Source organism: Chrysemys picta, chromosome 4 (assembly GCF_011386835.1).
Source record: "Chrysemys picta bellii isolate R12L10 chromosome 4, ASM1138683v2, whole genome shotgun sequence".
Classification (NCBI taxonomy): Eukaryota; Metazoa; Chordata; order Testudines; family Emydidae; genus Chrysemys; species Chrysemys picta.
Window position 1 is genome coordinate 57,652,518 of NC_088794.1, and position 19,675 is coordinate 57,672,192.

A 19,675-nucleotide genomic window follows, 5' to 3' on the forward strand; every position below is an offset into this window, starting at 1 on the left:
TTTTGTTTCGGTGGCGTGGCATAGCGCTTGGGGGGGAGGGGGGTGTTTCGGCGGCGCTGCGCTCGGGGGGGTGTTTCGGCGGCGCAGCACTCGGGGGGGGGGGTGTTACGGTGGGGCAGCGTGCTTTTTTTTTGCTTGGGGCGGCAAAAACGTTAGAGCTGGCCTTGTCTACACCGGTGCCCCCTGGGCGGGGACCCATCCCCTAAGGCAGGCACTGCTGGGGGCACATTTCACTCCAGGATAGCAGCATGGCTCAGCTAGCTTTAGACCCCGCTCCTCGCCTGCACTAAATAAGGAAAAGGAGCCTTCAGGCTCCCAACCCCTTTCTGAGGCTTGGAACTTTCAGACACCACTTGGGGAGGGGCAGGGAATTCCTACCAGGCGGGGAAACCCCCTCCCCTCCCCCCAGGGTGTATGGGGAGTGGGGGAGGGGGTCTGATGCTTGCTGCATGGTAAAGGCTGGCCGCAGTTCGCCCTTCCATTCACATTTCGCCCCCTACGAGCGGAAACAAAAGCCCAGGCCTGGGAGCTCGCTGCCAAAGCTGGCTGGCGTCCAAGGTAATTTCCCATAAACCACATGCTCTGGAGAGGCAGTATAAGGGCCGAGCCCAGGAGAACGGAGGCAGGAGACAGCCACCTCCTCCTCTCCGCGCTGCACGAAGTGCAACTTCCTCCCAGCTCCCCGGGGCAGCGGCGATGACTGCACCGTCCCGCGCCGCGCTCCCCGAGCCCCGCGCCAAGGAGGTGGAAGCCCCGCGGGCGGCGGTCCCCATGCCCCGGCTCGGCCCCAAGGTAGGGGCGCTGTGCGCGCAAGGGACCCGCTGCCGGGCTCCGCAGCGAGCCGTCCGCGCTGGGCGATCCGGGCTGCAGCTGGCGGCGGCACGTGTTGCTTTTCTGCGCTCCCTGCTCTGCCTTCGCTGCTTCTTCTTCCCCCCTGGCCCTGGGGCTGGCCCGCCGCGCTCTCTGCGCGCCCCTCCGCCGGCCCGGCTGCGCTCCCGCGGCGCCTCCTGTCATTCGGCCGCGCTTTGCGGACAGCCCCGGCGCAGCTACGCAGCCTGCAAAAAGTCTGGGATGCACCAAGGGCGTTAGGCGCCTCGCTCCAGTCCGCCAACGTATTGAAGTGCCTAAGTCCCTTTGTGACGCCCGCCTCACCGTGTGCTGCTGTTATGAGCGATTCTGGTTATTTGCTAGCCTGGGTTATTTGGTCCCGTTTTGGTTTTGTAAGGATGGTCCTGGCTGGCTGAGTACAATCCTGCAGGAGCAAACTCGGAGCAGCTCTTTCTGCCTTGCCTGACACTCCTTCTTTTTGCCCTTTTCTTGCTCCTTCGCTCTGCTGGGCTTTGCCTTTGGATGGAGACAACAGGTCCTTTCCTGCATGCGCTCTCCTTGTTGCACTGTGTGCTGGCAGGGCGGGGGCTTGAAGCGAGGTTGGGGCAAACTTTCCTTTGTGCCTTGTTTTGTAAGCTGCAACGGGGACTAAGCCAAGACAGAGCTCTTCATACCAGGGAGAGGGAGCGGGTGCACGCAGGGGCATGCACAGGGCTGGGAAGACTGTGCAGCACTCCTTGTCACCTGTCTGGGAAGCTTGTCACGACCTGGGCCTGACAAGGACCTTGGGGATGGTTTGGAGAGAACTCATCCCAGAGGACTGTGTTTGACCCTTTTGAGTGGGCTGCTTCACTGGGATCCCCTCAGCCTGTTGGAACACAGCACTAAAGGCCAAGTCTATCTAGCTAACTAACTGTCCTAGGACACTGTCCTAGGATACTGATTCATCAAATGATCTAGCTAGCTAGCTAGATCAGAATACTAAGATCTAGAAGGATTGATAGGTAGCTAACTAGAACAGTATACTAAATGTCTATCTATCTATTTATCTGTTCCGTTAGGTCTTCGTATTCTGATCAATCTAGCTAGCTAGACCGGCATATTAAAATCTAGGAGGATGGATGTAGTTAGCTAGCTAGATGAGTATATTAAGATCTAGTAGGACAGTTAGCAAGATAGGATACTGATCGATCAATTGATCTAGCTAGCTAGCTAACTCTCTTCCTAGATCTTAATATATTTAGCTAGCTAGCTACCAATCCATCCTCCTAGATCTTAGTATATTGATCTAGCTAGTTAGCTAGCTAGATTGATTAATCGGTATACTAAGGTCTAGGAGGATAGGTTTCAGAGTAGCAGCCGTGTTAGTCTGTATCCGCAAAAAGAACAGGAGTACTTGTGGCACCTTAGTCTCTAAGGTGCCACAAGTACTCCTGTTCTTTCTAGGAGGATAGTTAGCTAGACAAATATATCTTAGTATTCTCATCTGTTTACCTAGATCTTAGATCAATCATTATACTATGATCTATCTCTATATCTATCCCCATAAACCACATCTATCTATCCCCATACACCACATCTCTCTCTCTCTCATTATTATACAGTACATAGATTAGATGGCTATTTTCCACTTATCTCATTTACCCATCCATTTATATCCCATTGGTTTCAAGGGAGTCACACCGGGGTTGCCCTGTGTTTTCCCTACAGCTCTTGGAGGTTGGAGTGCCCTGGTTGGGGAATCCTCTGCCATGTCCTTCAGGAGCATGGCCAGGATCACTCCTGACAGCATGTGGATCACAGTGCAGGAGGTCCCATGCCCTGCTCGGAGGAGGCATTGCTGTACCCTTTTGGGCCTGTTCCTAAGCCCACTGGAGTTAATAGAAGGGTCCATGGATCCAGCTCCCTGAAAACATTGGAGTTCCAGGGCGGGAGGTTACAGCTAATGCCATAGGAACACAAGAACAGCCCTCTAGCCCGGCATCCTGTGTCCAACTGTGACACGCACCAGCTGCTTCAGAGGAAGGTGCAAGGAACCCTCCATTCCTGGGTTAACCTTCCCCTGGGAATGTTTCCTCCTGACCCCAGTCAGTTCGAGGGTGGTTGTGCCATGAAGCAGGCAGGTTTATAGCCCTTCTCAGCCTCTTGGTTATTTCTTTAGCATTTGCCTTTGTGACTCTGGGTGTTCTCATTATCCACATAAATGTCCAATCCCTTTTGGAAACCTGCTAAGATTCTGGCCTCTCTGCTACATTGTGGCAATGAGTTCCACAGGCTAACTGCATTGTGTGTAAAAGAGTTCATGGAGCTAACGCCTAGCCTCCGCTTACACGGAGAGACATGACTCAGTGATGGGGCAGTGTAAAAAGAGGTGCAAAGAGAAGCTCAAGGCTGGGGCAGAGGGGCAGTGAGGGGTCCTGGAAAGGGAGGACACATTTGCAACTGGCTCTGAGATGGATGGATTTGAGGAGGTCAGTGAATTAAGATTCTTCTCAGGAGAGGAGAAAGGGAAGGGAGAGACTGCAGGGATGAGTGAGGGATGGAGGGGTGGTGGGAAAGAGAGAGATGGAGGAGATGAGGAAAGGGGGGGTGCAGAAGAGGGTTGGAGGAGGGAGGAAGAGAGGAGGAAGAAGGGGTGCCATCATTGGGAGGTGGAGCATGAGAGGGGGGTGAGAAAAGGAGCCTGAGGATACAAAGAGCAATGGAGGGAGTGGGAAATGATGGGGTGGTGGAGACAGGACGAGAGAGTGACTGGTGGAGGCACAGGTGGCAGCAGCCGCGGTTTCCTGCTCTGCACGGACGGGTTGTACACATTTGCGTCTGTCAGCAGCCTGGCTCTAAGAGAGCAGCTCAGCTGGCCCTGGGAGAGCAGGGCTGGGGAATTCCCAGCAGGGGCTGCTCAGCTGACCTGTTCCTTTAATAATAGCAGACCTGGAGGGGGAGAGAGTGGAGAGGGGAGAAGTGTTCACAGACCGAACGCTTGGGTGCCCACTAAAAAGGATTTGTGGCCCGAGCTCCTGGCACAGCAACTCAGGCAGATCAGTGCAGCTTGTACCCTTCCAGTGGAGTGCCACACGATGCCCGCCTACCATGCCATGCCCACAGCGCCCATGTCTCTTAGCCATCTCTGCATTGCTAATGGTGCTAACGCCAGAGGGAGAGAAGGATTTGTATGGCAGAGAGACAGACAAACCGGGCAGTTCTTTGGGACATGCCATAGATCGGGAATCCATAGGGCTCTCCATGGGGACTGGCAGCATCCTTCTATGTCCACTGACTGGCACAAAGAGATCCACAGCAAAGGCTTCAGAGTAGCAGCCGTGTTAGTCTGTATCCGCAAAAAGAACAGGAGTATTTGTGGCACCTTAGAGACTAACAAATTTATTTCAGCATAAGCTTTCGAAGGCAAGGGGATAGCCACAGGAAACAGCACTGGGATACTGCCCTGGAGCCATAGGGGCAATAGGGAGCCCAGGGACATGGATTCTCTGATGGCAAGTGTTCCTGACAACTTCTCCCTTCCTCAGGCATGCCCGGTCTCCTGCACCCTGCTGACTTTCTTCCTCCTCGCCGCCTGCAGCATCCACAAAACTGAGCAGAAAGGCTACTGTGAGAATATCATCACCAAAAAGCACCTGGATAATCTGCAGGATCTGGTGAGTATCATGCCCAGCCAGCGTGGCTGGTGGGATGGGATCTGGAACATTATGGGGTGAGGCTGGGGCCTGGTGCTAGCCAGGGGTCCCTGCGAGGTGAGTGCGTGGTGTCCTCCAGGTCCACACTCGACGAGACCAATGCCTCTGCCAAGTGAGAATAGTACTTGCTGAGTTTGATGCCTGAGCCAGGGGAGACAGGTAGTCATGCCATGGACTCTAGAGGGCCAGATTAGCTGGGGCTGCAGGTCCGACCAGCCCCTGCCCCAGGTGAGATCAGTCTTTGTGCCCCACATGAATGAGACCGATGATAGGCCATCCAGAAGCAAGGCTCCCACATGGAGCAAAAAATCCAGGGGAGAGACCTATCAAAACAAGGGGGAGGTGGGCAGTGGTGATAGCTGTGGGAAGCAGAGACATCCCCTGGATGGCCTCGCTGCTCACCGGCATACATTGGGATTTGCTGTTAATGAGCATTGGCTCCAGCATAGAGGATGGGCTGGATCACTGGGATGGGGATGTGAGCCCACAGTCACTGGCAGGGAAGGAGTGAGGATGGAAGAGAAAGGGATGGCGAATGTGGGAGAGATTGCAGAAGTAAGGAAAGAGAAAGATATCTACCCATCTGTCATCAGCTGGAGGATAGATAAGACGTTGGAGTGGAGTAGGAATGCCTTTCTACCCACACAAAACCCTACTGACACAGTTTGCAGGGTTATGGGTTGTGCGTAGGTACATTCCAAGCTGTGCTGATTGCAGGCTGGTCCTTTAGGTCTGGGATCTCCTGTAGCCCCAGCCCCACATTCCTCTCTTCTGCATCGGAAGGGAGAGGAAGACTTATGGGGAAGGCAGTTTCTAGCCCTTCCTTGGAATGAACCCTGGCTCAGTCTGGATTGTGAACCTCGTGAGCATTTAGGAGGACGATGGAGCACTTGAGATCTGCAGCTGCCAAAGGGTTAACCTTGGGAATCTGGCAGTCCCCCGCAGGATTAGTTACAAGGGGACTGACCCAGGAACCTTCCTGGTCTTCCAGTACTGGGAGGAATTCCCCAGCCTTGTTTCTTGCACAGCTGCTGCACAGGCTAACAGGGCTGAATACTGGTGGATGCTGCCAGGGCATCAGCAGCAGAAGGCCAAGTACAAAGAGGGCACACGGGGCAAGTCAGGGTTCAGCAGGCACGTTTTTTTCTCCTCGGCTCACAAATGATTTGTGAGCGGATCCAGCTGATTCGGAGTCAGAAATCAAAGGAAATTCCTGCAATGTCTCCAGCTCCCCCTCCTGATTCTCCCTGGCTGCTGAAGTGGATGTCCTTAAATTAAGTTAAAAATTATTTAGACAAATTACAGGTTTCAAAGTAGCAGCCGTGTTAGTCTGTACCGCAAAAAGAACAGGAGTACTTGTGGCACCTTAGAGACTAACAAATTTATTTCAGCATAATTTATTTCAACCCACGAAAGCTTATGCTGAAATAAATTTGTTAGTCTCTAAGGTGCCACAAGTACTCCTGTTCTTTCTTTAGACAAATTAGATGTCTTCAAGTCACCAGGGCCTGATGAAATGCTTCCGAGAATACTCAAGGAGCTGACTGAGGAGATATCTGAGCCATTAGTAATTATCTTTCAAAAGTCATGGAAGATGGGAGAGATTCCAGAAGACTGGAAAAGGGCAAATCTAGTGCCCATCTATAAAAAGGGAAATAAGGACAACCTGGGGAATTACAGACCAGTCAGCTTAACTTCTGTACCCGGAAAGAAAATGGAGCAAATAATTAATCAATTTGCAAACATCTAGAAGATAATAAGGTGATAAATAACAGTCAGCATGGCTTTGTCAAGAACAAAAAATGTCAAACCAACCTGATAGCTTTCTTTAACAAGCCTTGTGGTTAGGGGGAAAGTGATAGACGTGGTATATCTCAACTTTAGTAAAGCTTTTGATACTGTCTTGCATGACCTTCTCATACACAAACTAGGGAAATGCAACCTAGCTGGAGCTACTATAAAGTGGTAGCATAACTGGTTGGAAAAACATTCCCAGAGAGTAGTTATCAGCAGTTTACAGTCATGCTAGAAGGGCATATCGAGTGGGGTTCTGCAGGGATCAGTTCTGGGTCAGGTTCTGGTCAATATCTTCATCAATGATTTAGATAATGGCATAGAGAATACACTTATAAAGCTTGCGGACGATACCAAGCTGGGATGGGTTGCAAGTGCTTTGGAGGATAGAATTAAAATTCAAAATGATTTGGACAAACTGGAGAAATGGTCTGAAGTAAATAGGATGAAATTCAATAAGGACAAATGCAAAGTACTCCACTTAGGAAGGAACAATCAGTTGCACACATACAAAATGGGAAATGACTGCCTAGGGAGGAGTACTACAGAAAGGGATCTGGGGGTCACAGTGGATCATAAGCTAAATATAAGTCAACAGTATAACACTTTTCAGAGTAACAGCCGTGTTAGTCTGTATCCGCAAAAAGAACAGGAGTACTTGTGGCACCTTAGAGACTAACAAATTTATTAGAGCATAAGCTTTCGTGGACTACAGCCCACTGCATCCGAAGAAGTGGGCTGTAGTCCACGAAAGCTTATGCTCTAATAAATTTGTTAGTCTCTAAGGTGCCACAAGTACTCCTGTTCTTTTTGCAGTATAACACTGTTGCAAAAAAAGCAAACATCATTCTGGGATGTATTTGCAGGAGTGTTGTAAGCAAGACACAAGAAGTAATTTTTCCACTCTACTCCATGCTGATTAGGCCTCAACTGGAGTATTGTGTCCAGTTCTGGGCGCCACATTTCAGGAAAGATGTGGACAAATTGGAGAAAGTCCAGAGAAGAGCGACAAAAATGATGAAAGGTCTAGAAAACATGAGCTGTGAGGGAAGATCGAAAAAATTGGGGTTGTTTAGTCTGGCAAAGAGAAGACTGAGAGGGGCCATGAGAACATTTTTCAAGTACATAAAAGGTTGTTACAAGGAGGAGGGGAAAAAATTGTTCTTCTTAATCCCTGAGGATAGGACAAGACGCAATGGGCTTAAATTACAGCAAGGGAGGTTTAGGTTGGACTTTAGGAAAAACTTCCTAACTGTCAGGGTAGTTAAGCACTGGAATAAATTGCCTAGGGAGGTTGTGGAATGTCTGTGATTGGAAATTTTTAAGAGCAGGTTGGACAAACACCTGTCAGGAATGGGCTAGATGATACTTAGACCTGCCATGAGTGCAGGGGACTGGACTAGATGACCTCTCGAGATCCCTTCCAGTTCTATGATTCTGTGTCCTTAATAATTAGCCAGGGCCCCGTTTAGATCTCACTTACACTGTCATCACTTCATGAGGTTAGTCCTGAGTCACACCAGGGGGAGTGAGAGGAGAATCAGACCCCGTGGAGTTACTCCAGATTGACACAGGGGTGAGTGACCGGGCAATCAGGCCTCCACCGTGTAAATACTGCGCTAATGATCCCGATGCAGCACTACCCCTTTAAGCACTTAGATACTGTGCCAGGAAGCCAGGCTGTGAATCCAGATGTTGTGTCCCCAGGCAAGCATTCGGCCACTAATCCAGTTGTTGCTGCTGTCCCAGCTCTGACCGAGTCCAAAGTCGAAAGTTCCCTCGGTTGGATGGCTGCCATGTCCTCATTGCTTTGGGCACAAAGGTCCGAGCCGGGAGTGTGAAGTCAACTCGAAGATAGCAGGGCTGATCAGAGGATTTCCCTCCTGTGTTCTCCGGCCTGCTGCAGGGATCACAGCCGCACACCCCCTCCCTGTGCCACCTCAGTCAGCTCTACTCTGTATCTAATAAATGTTTGCTAGCAACCACCTCACTACAGGCCCAGTGGATAATGAAACAATTGTTCCCAATAATACATGCTCTCCTGGCAGCCCTGTTTCTTCCTAGCCTGGAACGCAGACTCGGAGTCGTTCCCGTACTCCCCGGAGGAGAGCTTTTCGTCCTGAAATTGAAAACCTCTGCCGGTCAGGGCCTTTTCAGATGCAGTTGCTGTTGCACTCAGCTCCCCTGCAAAGTTATTCTGCAAAGCGCTGAGTCAGCGTGTGAAGAGCCAGGGGCAGCGGGGTTGGTTTTTATGGCCTTTTGCTTTCCTCTGACAAGGCAGATCCTGGCCCCCGATGAAGAAGGACGATTGCCTCTTGTTTGTTTGGCTGAGGATTGGGAATGCTAAAAGCCTCATCAGGGCTACGCCTCTCCACAGAACTGCCTGTTCCTTCATTATATCTGTTTACCCTCTGGACCTCCAGTGAATTGCCTGGAATAACAGCATCTGACAGTTATATTGTACCTTCCAGCAACAAGGATCCAAAGCATGTTACAAAAAATCCTGCATCCACCTCTAAAATGCAGCTGTGTATGGGGAGATGAGTCGCAGCTGAGTGACACAGAGGAGAACATTTTGGCCAGGACAGTAGGGCAAATTCCTCTGTGACGAGAGACTATAATCACAAGCATGTCTGCAGAACAGAGGCAGGGATCTGGTTTTAAAACCTGGATGGAAAAATGATAGATTGCGTGGAAGAATGTATTTAGTATGTGTTAGAATGACAGATGCTGAGATGAATCTCTGGTCCCCGGAAGTGAACCTGTAATGCTAGGGAGCCCTGTACATAGTGCAAGGAGTCCCTTCCTGTGGGGCTTCCTTGCATGGTGCCCTGCACTGATCCTATCCAGAGCAGCTGGGTTCCTCCTGCTCTGCTGATTCTCCTCTCTGCAGGCCCTAGGGGCTGGTGCGATTATCAGGTGCCTGCTTAGAGGGGAGCGGCAGTTTGGCTGGATTCCTATTAAAGGGCTGCAGCGTGACATTGTGCTTCTCATTTGCAGATTGACTCCCAGATGCTGATGTCCTGCCACGTCTCCTTTGAGTTCATTGATGAGCAGGAATTGGTGAGTGGGCTTTGTCTGACCACCTGCTAGCCTGAGCCAAGCAATTCCTCAGGATGTCAGTCTGTGCATTAACCCCGGGGACGAGAGGAGCTAAATCCAGAGGGGAGTCTCAGCAGCCTGGAGAGAAAGGAGGGGCCTGTAGCCTTCAAAGAGCGGGGCTTGATTTCCATTGTGGCCACAGACTCCTTGTGTGATTTTGGGAAACTCATTTAATTGCTCTGTGCCTCAGTTTCCCTTCTGCAAAATGGCGGTTGGTAATTTTTCCTTAAGGAAGGAAGCTCTTTGAGTCTCTTACTATTTGTATGTTCAGTACTTAGCATGATAGGGCTCCGATCCTGCTGGGCCCCTGAAGATACCATTGTAATACAAATAAGAATATTTCTGGGGTAATTTATACCTTTCAGCATGGAAATGATACTGCTTTAGGCTCCCTGAGATACACTTCAGCAAGTTGGGGTGTAACTGACGTCCCTTACACATCACTTCTGAATTTGGGCTGGTGGGGAGGGAGGAAAGCCAGCATAGCTTACATACGAAGGGCCAGATTTTCAGAGTGCTCAGAATGTTGCATCATCTTAGAGCTATCTTTGAACATGGCAGGGGCTGGGGGGAAGGCGTCTTTCTGGGCCAGGGGCTGAACAGTCTCTCTGGATACATGTACCCCAGGTTGTAAAGTGCAGTGGGCAGTGCAGCAGTTCTGTATTGCGGCCAATAACCTGTCCGTTTTTGCGTTGCAGGGTGACCCTATCTGCTTTGTCAAAGCGGCTTTCCCTCGGCTGGAGGACATCCTTGACAAAATGAAATTCAAGACGAACTCAGATAATTTTAACAAGACAAAAGACGTACAAAACATGTACAAGAAAATCGACGAGAATGAAGTTTCGTGCATTGACGACCAGGATGAACACGAGCGCGAGGTACGTTCTGAGAGCCAGCTGCAGATCCCTAGGCTAATGGGCAAAGGGACGAGAGGAGGGCTCGCAGCCCTCAGTGGAATGGAACGGTTTGGTGCAGGCTGGTCCCTGCTGCACTAGGAAGCTGGGTGGACGTCCCTACTGGGAAGAGACTAACTCCCAGAGCACTCTGAGGGTGACCACATGGACTCTGGAGGGTGGCCTCTGCGGATGATTTAGTTGGGGATTGGTCCTGCTTTGAGCAGGGGATTGGACTAGATGACCTCCTGAGGTCTCTTCCAACCCTAATCTTCTATGATTCTATGAAGAAGTTCCGTGCTGTGACCCAATATGTGATTGGTGGTTGCTGTTGGCTGGGAATGATCATTAACCACACACTGGGCTAATTAAAGCTGGAGCTGGGGTCAGAGGGTCCCGGCCTGGCAGATGAAAGAGCAGAGCAGGAAGCACAAAGCTGGGAATATTCCCAGCCTCCCTGGCAAGAGCCTCCCCTGTGAAAATAGCAGTGTAAAAGTCCAAGAGCCTCAGGAGTTCTTGAGAGACTCCCAGAGCTACACTGGTGGATGGGGGGAATCCTGAACAGCATGGAGCGGGAGCAATGGAAGACTTGCTTTGGGTGACCCGGGGCGCAGGCTAATTCTCAGCATGCGCAAACACAAGGAATTACGGGACTTTGCTCTGCAGCCCTCAGGTGTATCAGACTCTACTCCCAGCAGGGGACAGTGACTTTGGCTGGGAGCTCCCCTGTGGACTGCTCTAGGCCAGAGTCACTCAAAGGGCCCAGGCACCAACGGTATCACCATCCAAGCTCAGTCTTCTCCCTAATGCTTTTCTACCTGCATTTGCTCCTGCCAAGAGCACCTGGAATCCCAGCCTGGGTGTAAATGGGCCTGATCCAGGTCTCACTGGTGGAAGTGACAAATCTCCCACTGACTTCAATGGGAGTAGGATCACACTGAGTGGGCCCGATCCTGATCTCACTGGGGGGACATGGGAAGACTCCCATTGATTTCAATGAGAATGGGATCAGACCCAGTGGTCCTGATCTTACCCTCAGACCGTGTTTACACCGAGTAGTTTCACTGATTGCCATAGAGCTGCGAGGGGAGAGTCAAACCTATTGCGGTACCTGGGGCTCCTAGAGGTTTGGCAATCATAGGACGAGGGGGAGTTTGACCCAGTTTCTGCTCTCTGGGTTGCCTCCTGGCTCCTGAGTCCTGCTCTCTGCTTAGCTCTCCCAGGCCTGCTCCAAGGAGTTCTCCATGCCTCCCGAGAAAATGCTACAGAAGGTGAAGGATTTCTTTCAACAAGTTATGGACCTCTTAGACAAAAATGTGGATTTCAAACGCGATTGCAGCAAAACCTACCAGAAGTGCTCTGACGCCCTGAAAAAGGAATCGCCATCTCTAGGTGAGAAACTAGGACAGCTGGTCTCCCTGGGCCCCCTCCTCTTGAGCTGCATCATCTAACGCCAGCCGGGGCAGTGATTCACATGCCTGATCGTTGTGGAGATTTATACCATTCCGAGACTGCAGCTTTTACACAGGAGCATGCTTGTGTGTGCGAGCGTTTGTCCCTGTGAATGGGTGTGCATATTGTTTGTGGCGTCACGAGGGGGTGTGTATATGTTGGTGTGCTCACATGCATCTGCACTGGATTGCACCCATGTGCGTGTCTTTATGACTATGCTTACCTGTGTGTGTGTATATCTGCATTTCTCTGTGCATGCATGTATTTGTGTGTGTGTACTGGGCAGGTTTGCATTTGTGTGACTGCTAATGAGGGAGAAAGCTCCAAACGGGTCAGAGCATAGGTGCTGGAACTAGGGGGGCTGCCGCACCCCCTGGCTTGAAGTGGTGTCCATTATATCCAGGGTTGACAGTTTGGTTCAATGGCTCTCAGCACCCCCACTGTACAAATTGTTCCAGCGCCCCTGGGTCAGAGAGAGGCTCCCAAATTGGGAAGTTGTTTTGGACGTGTTGGTCTCACTCTTTGCTCTGAGAAGAGGGCTGAATGGCTCTCTGGGGCTGTGGATTTGGCTGTAGTACTGCAAATACAGCAACCGCGTTTGCAGTATTTCTGCCTCTAGCCGAAACCAGGAAGTTCAGAGGCAGGAGCAGAAATTAGTAACGTGAAAAAGGCTCGAAGCAAACCTCAAACCTGACTCAGGCTGGGCTGCAGGTTTGGGGCCTAGTCGTTTATCTGCAGCGGCTCGTCTGGGAGTAAGGACGGACTTGTGGCTCGGGCACAGCTCTAGGAGGCAGGGCTCCTGGCTGCTTTCTGCCACCGACACACTGGCCAAGTTGCGTTCCTGCCCTGTGCCTCGGTTTCCCCACCTGTACAGTGGAGAAAATCATCCTGTTCTCCGGCTACCTGGCTCCGATCAGGGGGGCACTTTGTAAAGGCAGAGTGGAAGATGCCGTGCTATTGTCTGTCCCTGCGGGCTGCCTGTGTCCGGGTCCATGTTGCATGTGATATGTTTGCATGCACATCAAGAAGAAGCTCCCATCTGTCCTCCCCACAAGTAGGATCTGTCCTGTGTCTTGTGACTGAGACGAGGGGACATGGTGAAACTAACACTCCCCTCCCGCGGATCCTGTTGCTTGTGCAGCTGCTGCTGGTGATGACACGAGCCTCAGACCCTCCGCTGCCTCTGGACAAGGGCCTGCAGCCATGTGGACACTGCCTTGCTCAGGCACACTAACAATCCCAGCCCCGATCTCCATGCACCGGCCCTCTACCACCACTTCTCCCTCTGTCCCCGGTCCTGCTGTCTGCGCGCCTTCTGGACCCCTTCCTTCTCGCTAATCGCTTCCACTCCCCAGCTCCTGGGCTGCTCTCTGTGTGATGCTTGCGGGTCTGCATCTCACAGCCTCTCTGGGCAGCTCACACCCTCTCTTTGCTCTGCCTGGCACTGTCCTCATTTTGAACTCTCTCTGTTTCGCTTTGGCCTTGTTTCAGTGGCTCTGGCACCAGCCCACCCAAGCTAAGGCTGGATCCTGGGGCAGGGCGGGGGAAGGGGAAAAGCCTAAAGGCTGTTCCCTGCTCTTCCTGGAGGCTGGTTACTCTATGGCCTTTCTCTCTCTCTCTGGTTCTTTCAGGTGTGGTGACTGATCGTGACTGCAACTGTCCATCCCCAAGCTCCCCTCGTGAGGGACCCCCAGCCTCTCCCCGCCCAGCCTTGGCCACCAAGCCCTTCCCTTCCACTGTACCCCACCTGGGCAGCAAGGAGGCAGCTGCCAGCACCCGCCTGGCAAACAGCCGGCCTGGTGCCACGCAGACCCCAGTCAAGTTAGACAGCAGCGTTAAGCCCAGGGTATCAAGGAGCACGCACAGAGGTCTGGTTGCTATTGTCTGGGCTGGCATTTCTGCCAGTGTGTCCTCACCACCAGCAGAACTGGAACTAGCATCAGCATCACAGGGACCTGGTAGTGGGTCCATCAGCACCGAACCGCTCCTGGACCTAACCGAACCTCCCAGCCAGGAGCCCCGTAGCACTGAGGACATCTTCACCTCCCATCCCACCCTCCCGGCCTCTGGTGGAGAGATGCTACAGAGGGAAGAGATCCATCCCACCGGGACAGAGACTGAGCAAATCCAAGCATGGCCGACTGGGGTCAGAAAGTTCCTCCACACGCCTGGTTCACCTGACCCATCCCCCAGCGCGAAGCAGACCCAACCACAGGCAGGAGAAGAGGTCACCCAAGCCACCTGGGCATTCTCAGCAGCAGAGCCAAGCACCCACCTGATGGATCCCAGCAGTGCCGATGCCCTGTCCAGCCCAGCCCTGACATCCGAGGCAGTGGAGGCCTCGGGAGCAGACCCTGGTGGCCAATTGGTGACCCCCCTGCCCAGTGAGCTGTGGCCGATCCCCTCTCTGGGCTCCAAGGAGCCCATCTCTGTAGTGCAGCAACGGTTCTCCAGGATGGCTGCTACCACTGACAGCCCCCCTGCCCCAGAGACACCCCCTGGGGAGAGTCCTCAGCACTCAGCAGGGCAGGGCAAAGCCCCAGACATGCAGCGCACCACGGAGCTCCGAGGAAAGAGAACAGGGGGGCTGCCCAGGTTCAGAGACCCCGACGACAGCCTGGCAGGGCCCATCCCTGACCTTAACATCCTTCCTCCGAACACAGACCGGCGCAGGAAAGAGGCACAGCCCAAGGAGACCCAGCGGGAGGTCATGTCCTATGTGCTGGTGGCAATCCTGACGATCGTGGCAATCCTGCTGGCCGTCGGAGGCCTCCTCTTCTACAAGCATAAATCCAGGGTAAGCGCCTCACCAAGCCACCCCCACTGGGGCACGTTGGCTAGTCCCAGCAGCTCCCGGGTCGGGCAGGGGGTGTCTTGCAGGCAGTGCTGGCTAGTGGGTTAAAGACACATCATCCCCCAGCCCCATTCTGTCAACCAAGTAGGTGTGGGCACCTGGGGAAAACCCCGCACCACCCAAGCACTGAGACAGCATCTCGAGTGGTTAGAGCAGGAGGCTGGGAGTCAGGAGGCCTGGGTTCTGCTCCCAGCTCTGTGAGGTGGCCTTGGACAAGTCACTCTCCCCCCCCCCCCCAAATAGCCATGCCTCAGTTTCCCCCGCTGTAAAATACCTTGCAGGGCACACTCATCAGGGACTGCAAAGTACTGGAGGGGCTCAGGTGGAAGGGTAGGGTGTGGGGAGTGCAGTTCTCGTAACTGGGAACGTCCCATCCCCCTGCTCCATGGGAGTGTGTTTGGGGCTATGACTGCAGTGAGGGATGGGCCCAGGCGGGGATGTCGGGGGTGGGGAAGAGACTCCAGTCCCAGCTGCCCACCCTGGCTGCCTCCTCCCACGGGAGAGCCTGTCTGTTCACACCTCCCCCCAAGGCTCTGGCTAACACTGGGGACTCTACCCCCCAGGGCTCTGGCATCTTGGGGCACTGCCCACTGCAGGGAGAAGGGGATAGAAAGGGCCCAGGAGCTTCCCCCCTCATGGAGGGAGTTCCCTGCTGGCAGCACAGACCCCTACCTAGGCTCCCAACCAGTCCAAGACTGATCCTTCTATTTCCCCCACACAGACCCAGGAGAGACAGCTGCAGCACAGAGGGAATGTCCTAGAAGAGCCGGAGGGAAGGTAAGAGACTGTGGAGAGGCTACAACCTAGGGCTGCAAAACTGAGGTTTCTCTTCCTCTGGGACTCAGTGGCCTTTGCGGCCTCTTCTCTGGCATGCAGTGTCCTATCCCTCTGGCCTCCCACCTTGGAGCGCTTGGCCCAAGAGCCTGCTGCAGACCCAGCCCCTGCATGGCCAATGAGTTGCTGCCTGGCAGTGAGGGGCACCAGGCATCTCCCTGTGCGGCACGGACGGGCATCACCAGCTGAACCTTCTTCCCACATTCAGCCCCTGGCATTGGTTTGAACCCCTGGATATTGCTTCTCTTTGCAGACCGCTGAATGGAGTGGAGGAGCCTCTGGAGCTGCGGGTGCAGGGCGAGCTATGAGGTAAGGCGCTCCACTTTATCCGGATGACAACCCCCCTTTAAATCAGGCCCCTGTCCTGCAGCCCGGCACAGCGGGGAGTTCGGAATGGCTTATGCAGACCCTGGGGTTAATATTCAGCCAGGCGCTGAGCACAAGGCTGCCAGCTTATTGCTTGGCAGCTTAAGCACCTAGAAATTGCTTCCAGGTTTCCTAGTTGTTTTGCAAGGCCCTTGGCAACGGGGAATTTAATTGTCACTGTCTGGTTCCCATCTAGGACCCACATTCAGCACTGGCATAACTGGGTGGAACGCCATTAATCTGGATCGGGGCTGGCAGTGGTGGATCAGGCTTCTGCCAGCCAGGGATGTGTTCAGCTGTAAAGGGCAGTTCTGCTCTGAAAAGTGGCTCTGAAATTGTCCTCTCCCTACTCTACAAATGTGCTCCTGGGGGCATCTGAGTCAGTGCTGAGTTCCTGCTCGGGTCGCTCCTGGTAGCCCTGCAGGGCCATTCAGGCTATGGGAGAATGGTCTGGAGTCTGTTCCCATTTGCCCTGGCAGGGCCAGCCCGGGTAGGGGAGAAGGGTCGGGAGTCTGTTCCCATTTGCCCTGCAAAGCCAGCCCGGCTATGGGAGAAGGGTCTGGACTCTGGAGTCTGTTCCTTGCTGTGTTTTGGCAGAACTGGTTATTAAGTGCCAATGCCATTCTGTGACCCCTCTGCAAACCCACTGCTGGGAATGGGGCTGCACAAGGGTCACCTAATTTGGCCTGTAAAACCTTTCTGACCGGTGATTTGCAAGGAGGGAAGAACCCAGCGGGACTCTCAGATCCCAGGGGAGGGGAATCACCTTTTTCCTTGTCTACTGGGCAGGTTTGGTTTGGTGTGACTGACTCTAAACCCAGGGCCATGCCATGCCAGTTTTGCAGAGCCAACTGCACTTGACATTCCCTCTTAGACAAACCCAACAGCCCGTAACCCTCGGATAGATGCTGATCCCCTGAGCACCTTGTTCTGCAGGCTGGTTTCTTCCTACCCAGCTGTCTACTTTTAGCTATTCTAGTTTCAGTTTAGTGCAACCCAGCATGAAGTGTCTGTGAGCAGGTAAACAACCCCACCTGTCAAAAGGCTCCACTCCTGCAACTTGAGGAAGCTGGGAGCCTCTGGCATAAACACTGAATATCAGTGAGCCCGACCACTCCCTTCTGGGTAAACACTTAAGCCTGGCTGGGCATGCAGCTGCTTCCTGCGCTCAGGAGAATCTCAGCCCCGCATCAGCCACCCTTCCATGTCTCCCTGGAGCAGCCCATGTCACCGCACTGATTTTGCTCTTCTTTCCTTTCCAGCTGGGCCTTTCCTGTCCCAGGAGGAGCAGCGGCTTCGAACCCTCCCTTTTGTGTGGGATCTCAGCCCCATTTGGAGGAGAATCTGCAGCAGCTGGACCCCTCCTCCGTCGTCCCAAGTGCCAACGACCATCCCTTGCTCTCGCTCTCTCTTCCTCTCTGCAAGGTCGGGAGAGACTGAAAGATCTGGAAATGGATGCTGTTTATTCTTGGCACTGGAGCCCGGGTTCCGCGGTTCCCCATGCCCCGGCCAATCCCACCCCTTGCTCTCTAGCTACTGGCAAGCCAGAGCAGCCTGCAGGATCACCCACTGCCACCAGGATGGACAAAGTTTGGCTCTGATGAAGGGAGATAAACAGTCCTGGGAATCACATTGTCTGATCCTCTCCAGCCTGGAAAGGGTTAGGTGGACTCTGCAGCGAGTTCAGATGGCCTGACACTGGCTCCTTCAGGGGCTGGCTGTGACTGCCGTGGAGGGCTCGGCGAGAAGGGGCATGCCTGGGCAGGAATGAGAGGACTCTGCTGAGCCAGCCAGGTTGTCGTTGCTCCCTGCGTGCTCTGGGTCGGAGTTGGATGCAGGAGGGCTGGGGACTGCGGGCTGGGGTCTCTTTCTTCCCGCTTCTTCCATCTCGTGACATGGCAGAGGGATCAGCTGCTTTTCGGATAGGCCGCCACCTGGCCGTGAGCCGAGTTTGCCTCTCTCTCCCTCCCTCCCCCCCAGCCACTCACTCTTGTCTGCCCCGGCACAGTGGGCTTTGGAATGATACCCCCTTGTGTGATCATCAGATGGCCCCTTTCAGGAGTCGTTTTTAACTACATGCATGAGCCAGTGCCGGTCCCCTCCATGCCACGAGGCTGCTGTGTCTGGCTGTCTGGCCCCTCCTCCCCCCACGCCCTTCGCCAGACGCCTGTTGGCTCAGCATATTGGACTCTGGGATCGGTCTCTGACCTCTGGGGTTCCCACCCCTGCAAAGTATGTCCCTGTCCTCTCTCCAGTCCGCCCCTCCATCCCCCTGCACTCCAGTGAGGGGGTCGAGGCCCTGCAAAGAGAGGAAGGGGCACCCTGACTTCTAGGGGACCCTGCTCCCTCCCATACCCAGGACATGCTGCAGAGTGGGTAATAGGGCTACAAATTGGGGTCACAGGTCCCAGCTCCTGAAGGGAAAGAAAACCTCTACACGGTGAATTTTAACTCTCCTGCTTCCCCCGGAGCAATAGGGGCTGGCTGGTGTTTGGGTTAGTCTCCACCGCTCCCTTCCCCTACTCTCAGCTGGCTGTCCATCCTTCTTGTGCCTTCTGTCTATCATTCCGTCCTCCTCCCCCATTCCCTGTGCAGGCATTCTGCTTGTCATGATGTTGCTGATGACCCTGAGCCGGCCTCAGGTTGGGAGAACTGCCTTTATGCATTAATGTATTGGAGAAATTTCCCTCTCCTGTAAAGTATTTTATTGGAGAGAGCGGGCGTGACCGGCGGTGGGAACTGCAGGCGGTGGGTCACGGCCGGTGGGAGGCGTTCTAATGCAAGCTGGTCTTGTGTTCCGGACTGGATGTTTATGACTGTGCTTTAAGAGACTGAATAGGTCTTGTTCTGTCGAGGACTTTTTATCCAATAACATGGGTGCAACAGACCAACGGGCCTTTGATCCTGTGTGTATATCTCAGTAAGGTCATGTGGGATGGAACTCACTTTGCGAATTACATTGTGTGGAGATCATGATGCCCCCTGGAAGTGACAGCCCTGTGCTAGCTGGTGCGAACCATCTATATAGCTCCGGTCAGGAAGTGGGACACGGGCCGATTTCAAGCTGATCGCAGTTAGGCTCATCCCTGTCTTTAGTCACCTCCTGGCTCAGCTGTTAAAATGCCAGGGAGCTTTGCCAGCCTTCCGTGCTGTCCCCATTGTGCCGCTGAGGCTCAGAGATTCAGGCCCATACTGAGCTGAGAACAGATCACACAGTGAGTCAGCATCTGGACCCAATGCATGTCCCACAACTCCCAACTGCTCGACTTGATCCAGTGGGCCACCAGAGCTCCCGTTGCGCTGTTGACATGCCCCCTTCTTAATCTTGGCAGCCCAGTCTGCAGAGGGCTCCAGACGGCCTCGGTCACCTCCGCTCCCCGGGAGGGGGCTGTGCCACCCACCTCTTCCATCCCCTGCACTGGTGGCCCGTCCCGTTCAGATATTAACCCTGTTTGACCACTCAGACCTCATATTTGCCTCCAGCCTCTCTCTGATCTTCGCTCTCCCCTCCAGGATCCTCCACCGCTGGGGAGAAGGCGTTACTCTTCCAGCTGATCTGCGCCCTCCCCTCACTCCATCTGACCTCCTTCCCCCCACCCCCCAAACGCACCGTTGTCTTTCTCCTGCTACGGGCCTGCTCTGCATCATATGGCAGAAGAGCCCACATTGGGCCCGATCCCCAGCTGGAGTAATTCGGCAGAGTTCCCATTGCCTTCAGCAGTTTACGCCAGCTGAGGATCTGGCCATGACATCAAACTTTGCTGACACTCAGCATCTGATCTGATTCTAGGGCCAAATGCTGAGCAGGTGTAAATCAGTCTAACTATGGAACTCTGCTGATTGGCCCCCAACTCTGA

The 19,675-nt window shown here is 53.6% G+C and overlaps 1 protein-coding gene across 3 annotated transcripts; it reads left to right on the forward strand.

Moving 5' to 3' along the window:
- The first annotated feature begins 587 nt into the window (after nucleotides 1–587).
- On the forward strand, nucleotides 588–19,655 carry CSF1 (colony stimulating factor 1). Of its 3 annotated transcripts, none has more exons than XM_008175653.4 (9): nucleotides 588–792; nucleotides 4,356–4,484; nucleotides 9,318–9,380; nucleotides 10,118–10,297; nucleotides 11,527–11,704; nucleotides 13,396–14,561; nucleotides 15,340–15,395; nucleotides 15,706–15,761; nucleotides 17,081–19,655. In XM_008175653.4, the coding sequence occupies exons 1-8, from the start codon at nucleotides 697–699 to the stop codon at nucleotides 15,758–15,760; spliced, it is 1,923 nt and encodes a 640-aa protein (XP_008173875.2). In that variant the 5' UTR covers nucleotides 588–696; the 3' UTR covers nucleotide 15,761; nucleotides 17,081–19,655. The 3 variants fall into 3 exon arrangements, with proteins under 3 accessions (XP_008173875.2, XP_005311609.2, XP_042704877.2); XM_005311552.4 differs by having other exon boundaries at nucleotides 589–792; nucleotides 14,428–14,561; nucleotides 17,081–17,220; XM_042848943.2 differs by lacking the exon at nucleotides 588–792 and adding an exon at nucleotides 822–2,854.
- The last annotated feature ends 20 nt before the right edge of the window (nucleotides 19,656–19,675 follow it).

Coding starts and splice junctions, on each gene's coding strand:
- CSF1 (XM_008175653.4), top strand. CDS start 697: ATGACTGCACCGTCCCGCGCCGCGCTCCCCGAGCCCCGCGCCAAGGAG. Junction 4,485..9,317: donor TGGATAATCTGCAGGATCTG/GTGAGTATCATG, acceptor TCTCATTTGCAG/ATTGACTCCCAGATGCTGAT. Junction 11,705..13,395: donor AAAGGAATCGCCATCTCTAG/GTGAGAAACTAG, acceptor TGGTTCTTTCAG/GTGTGGTGACTGATCGTGAC.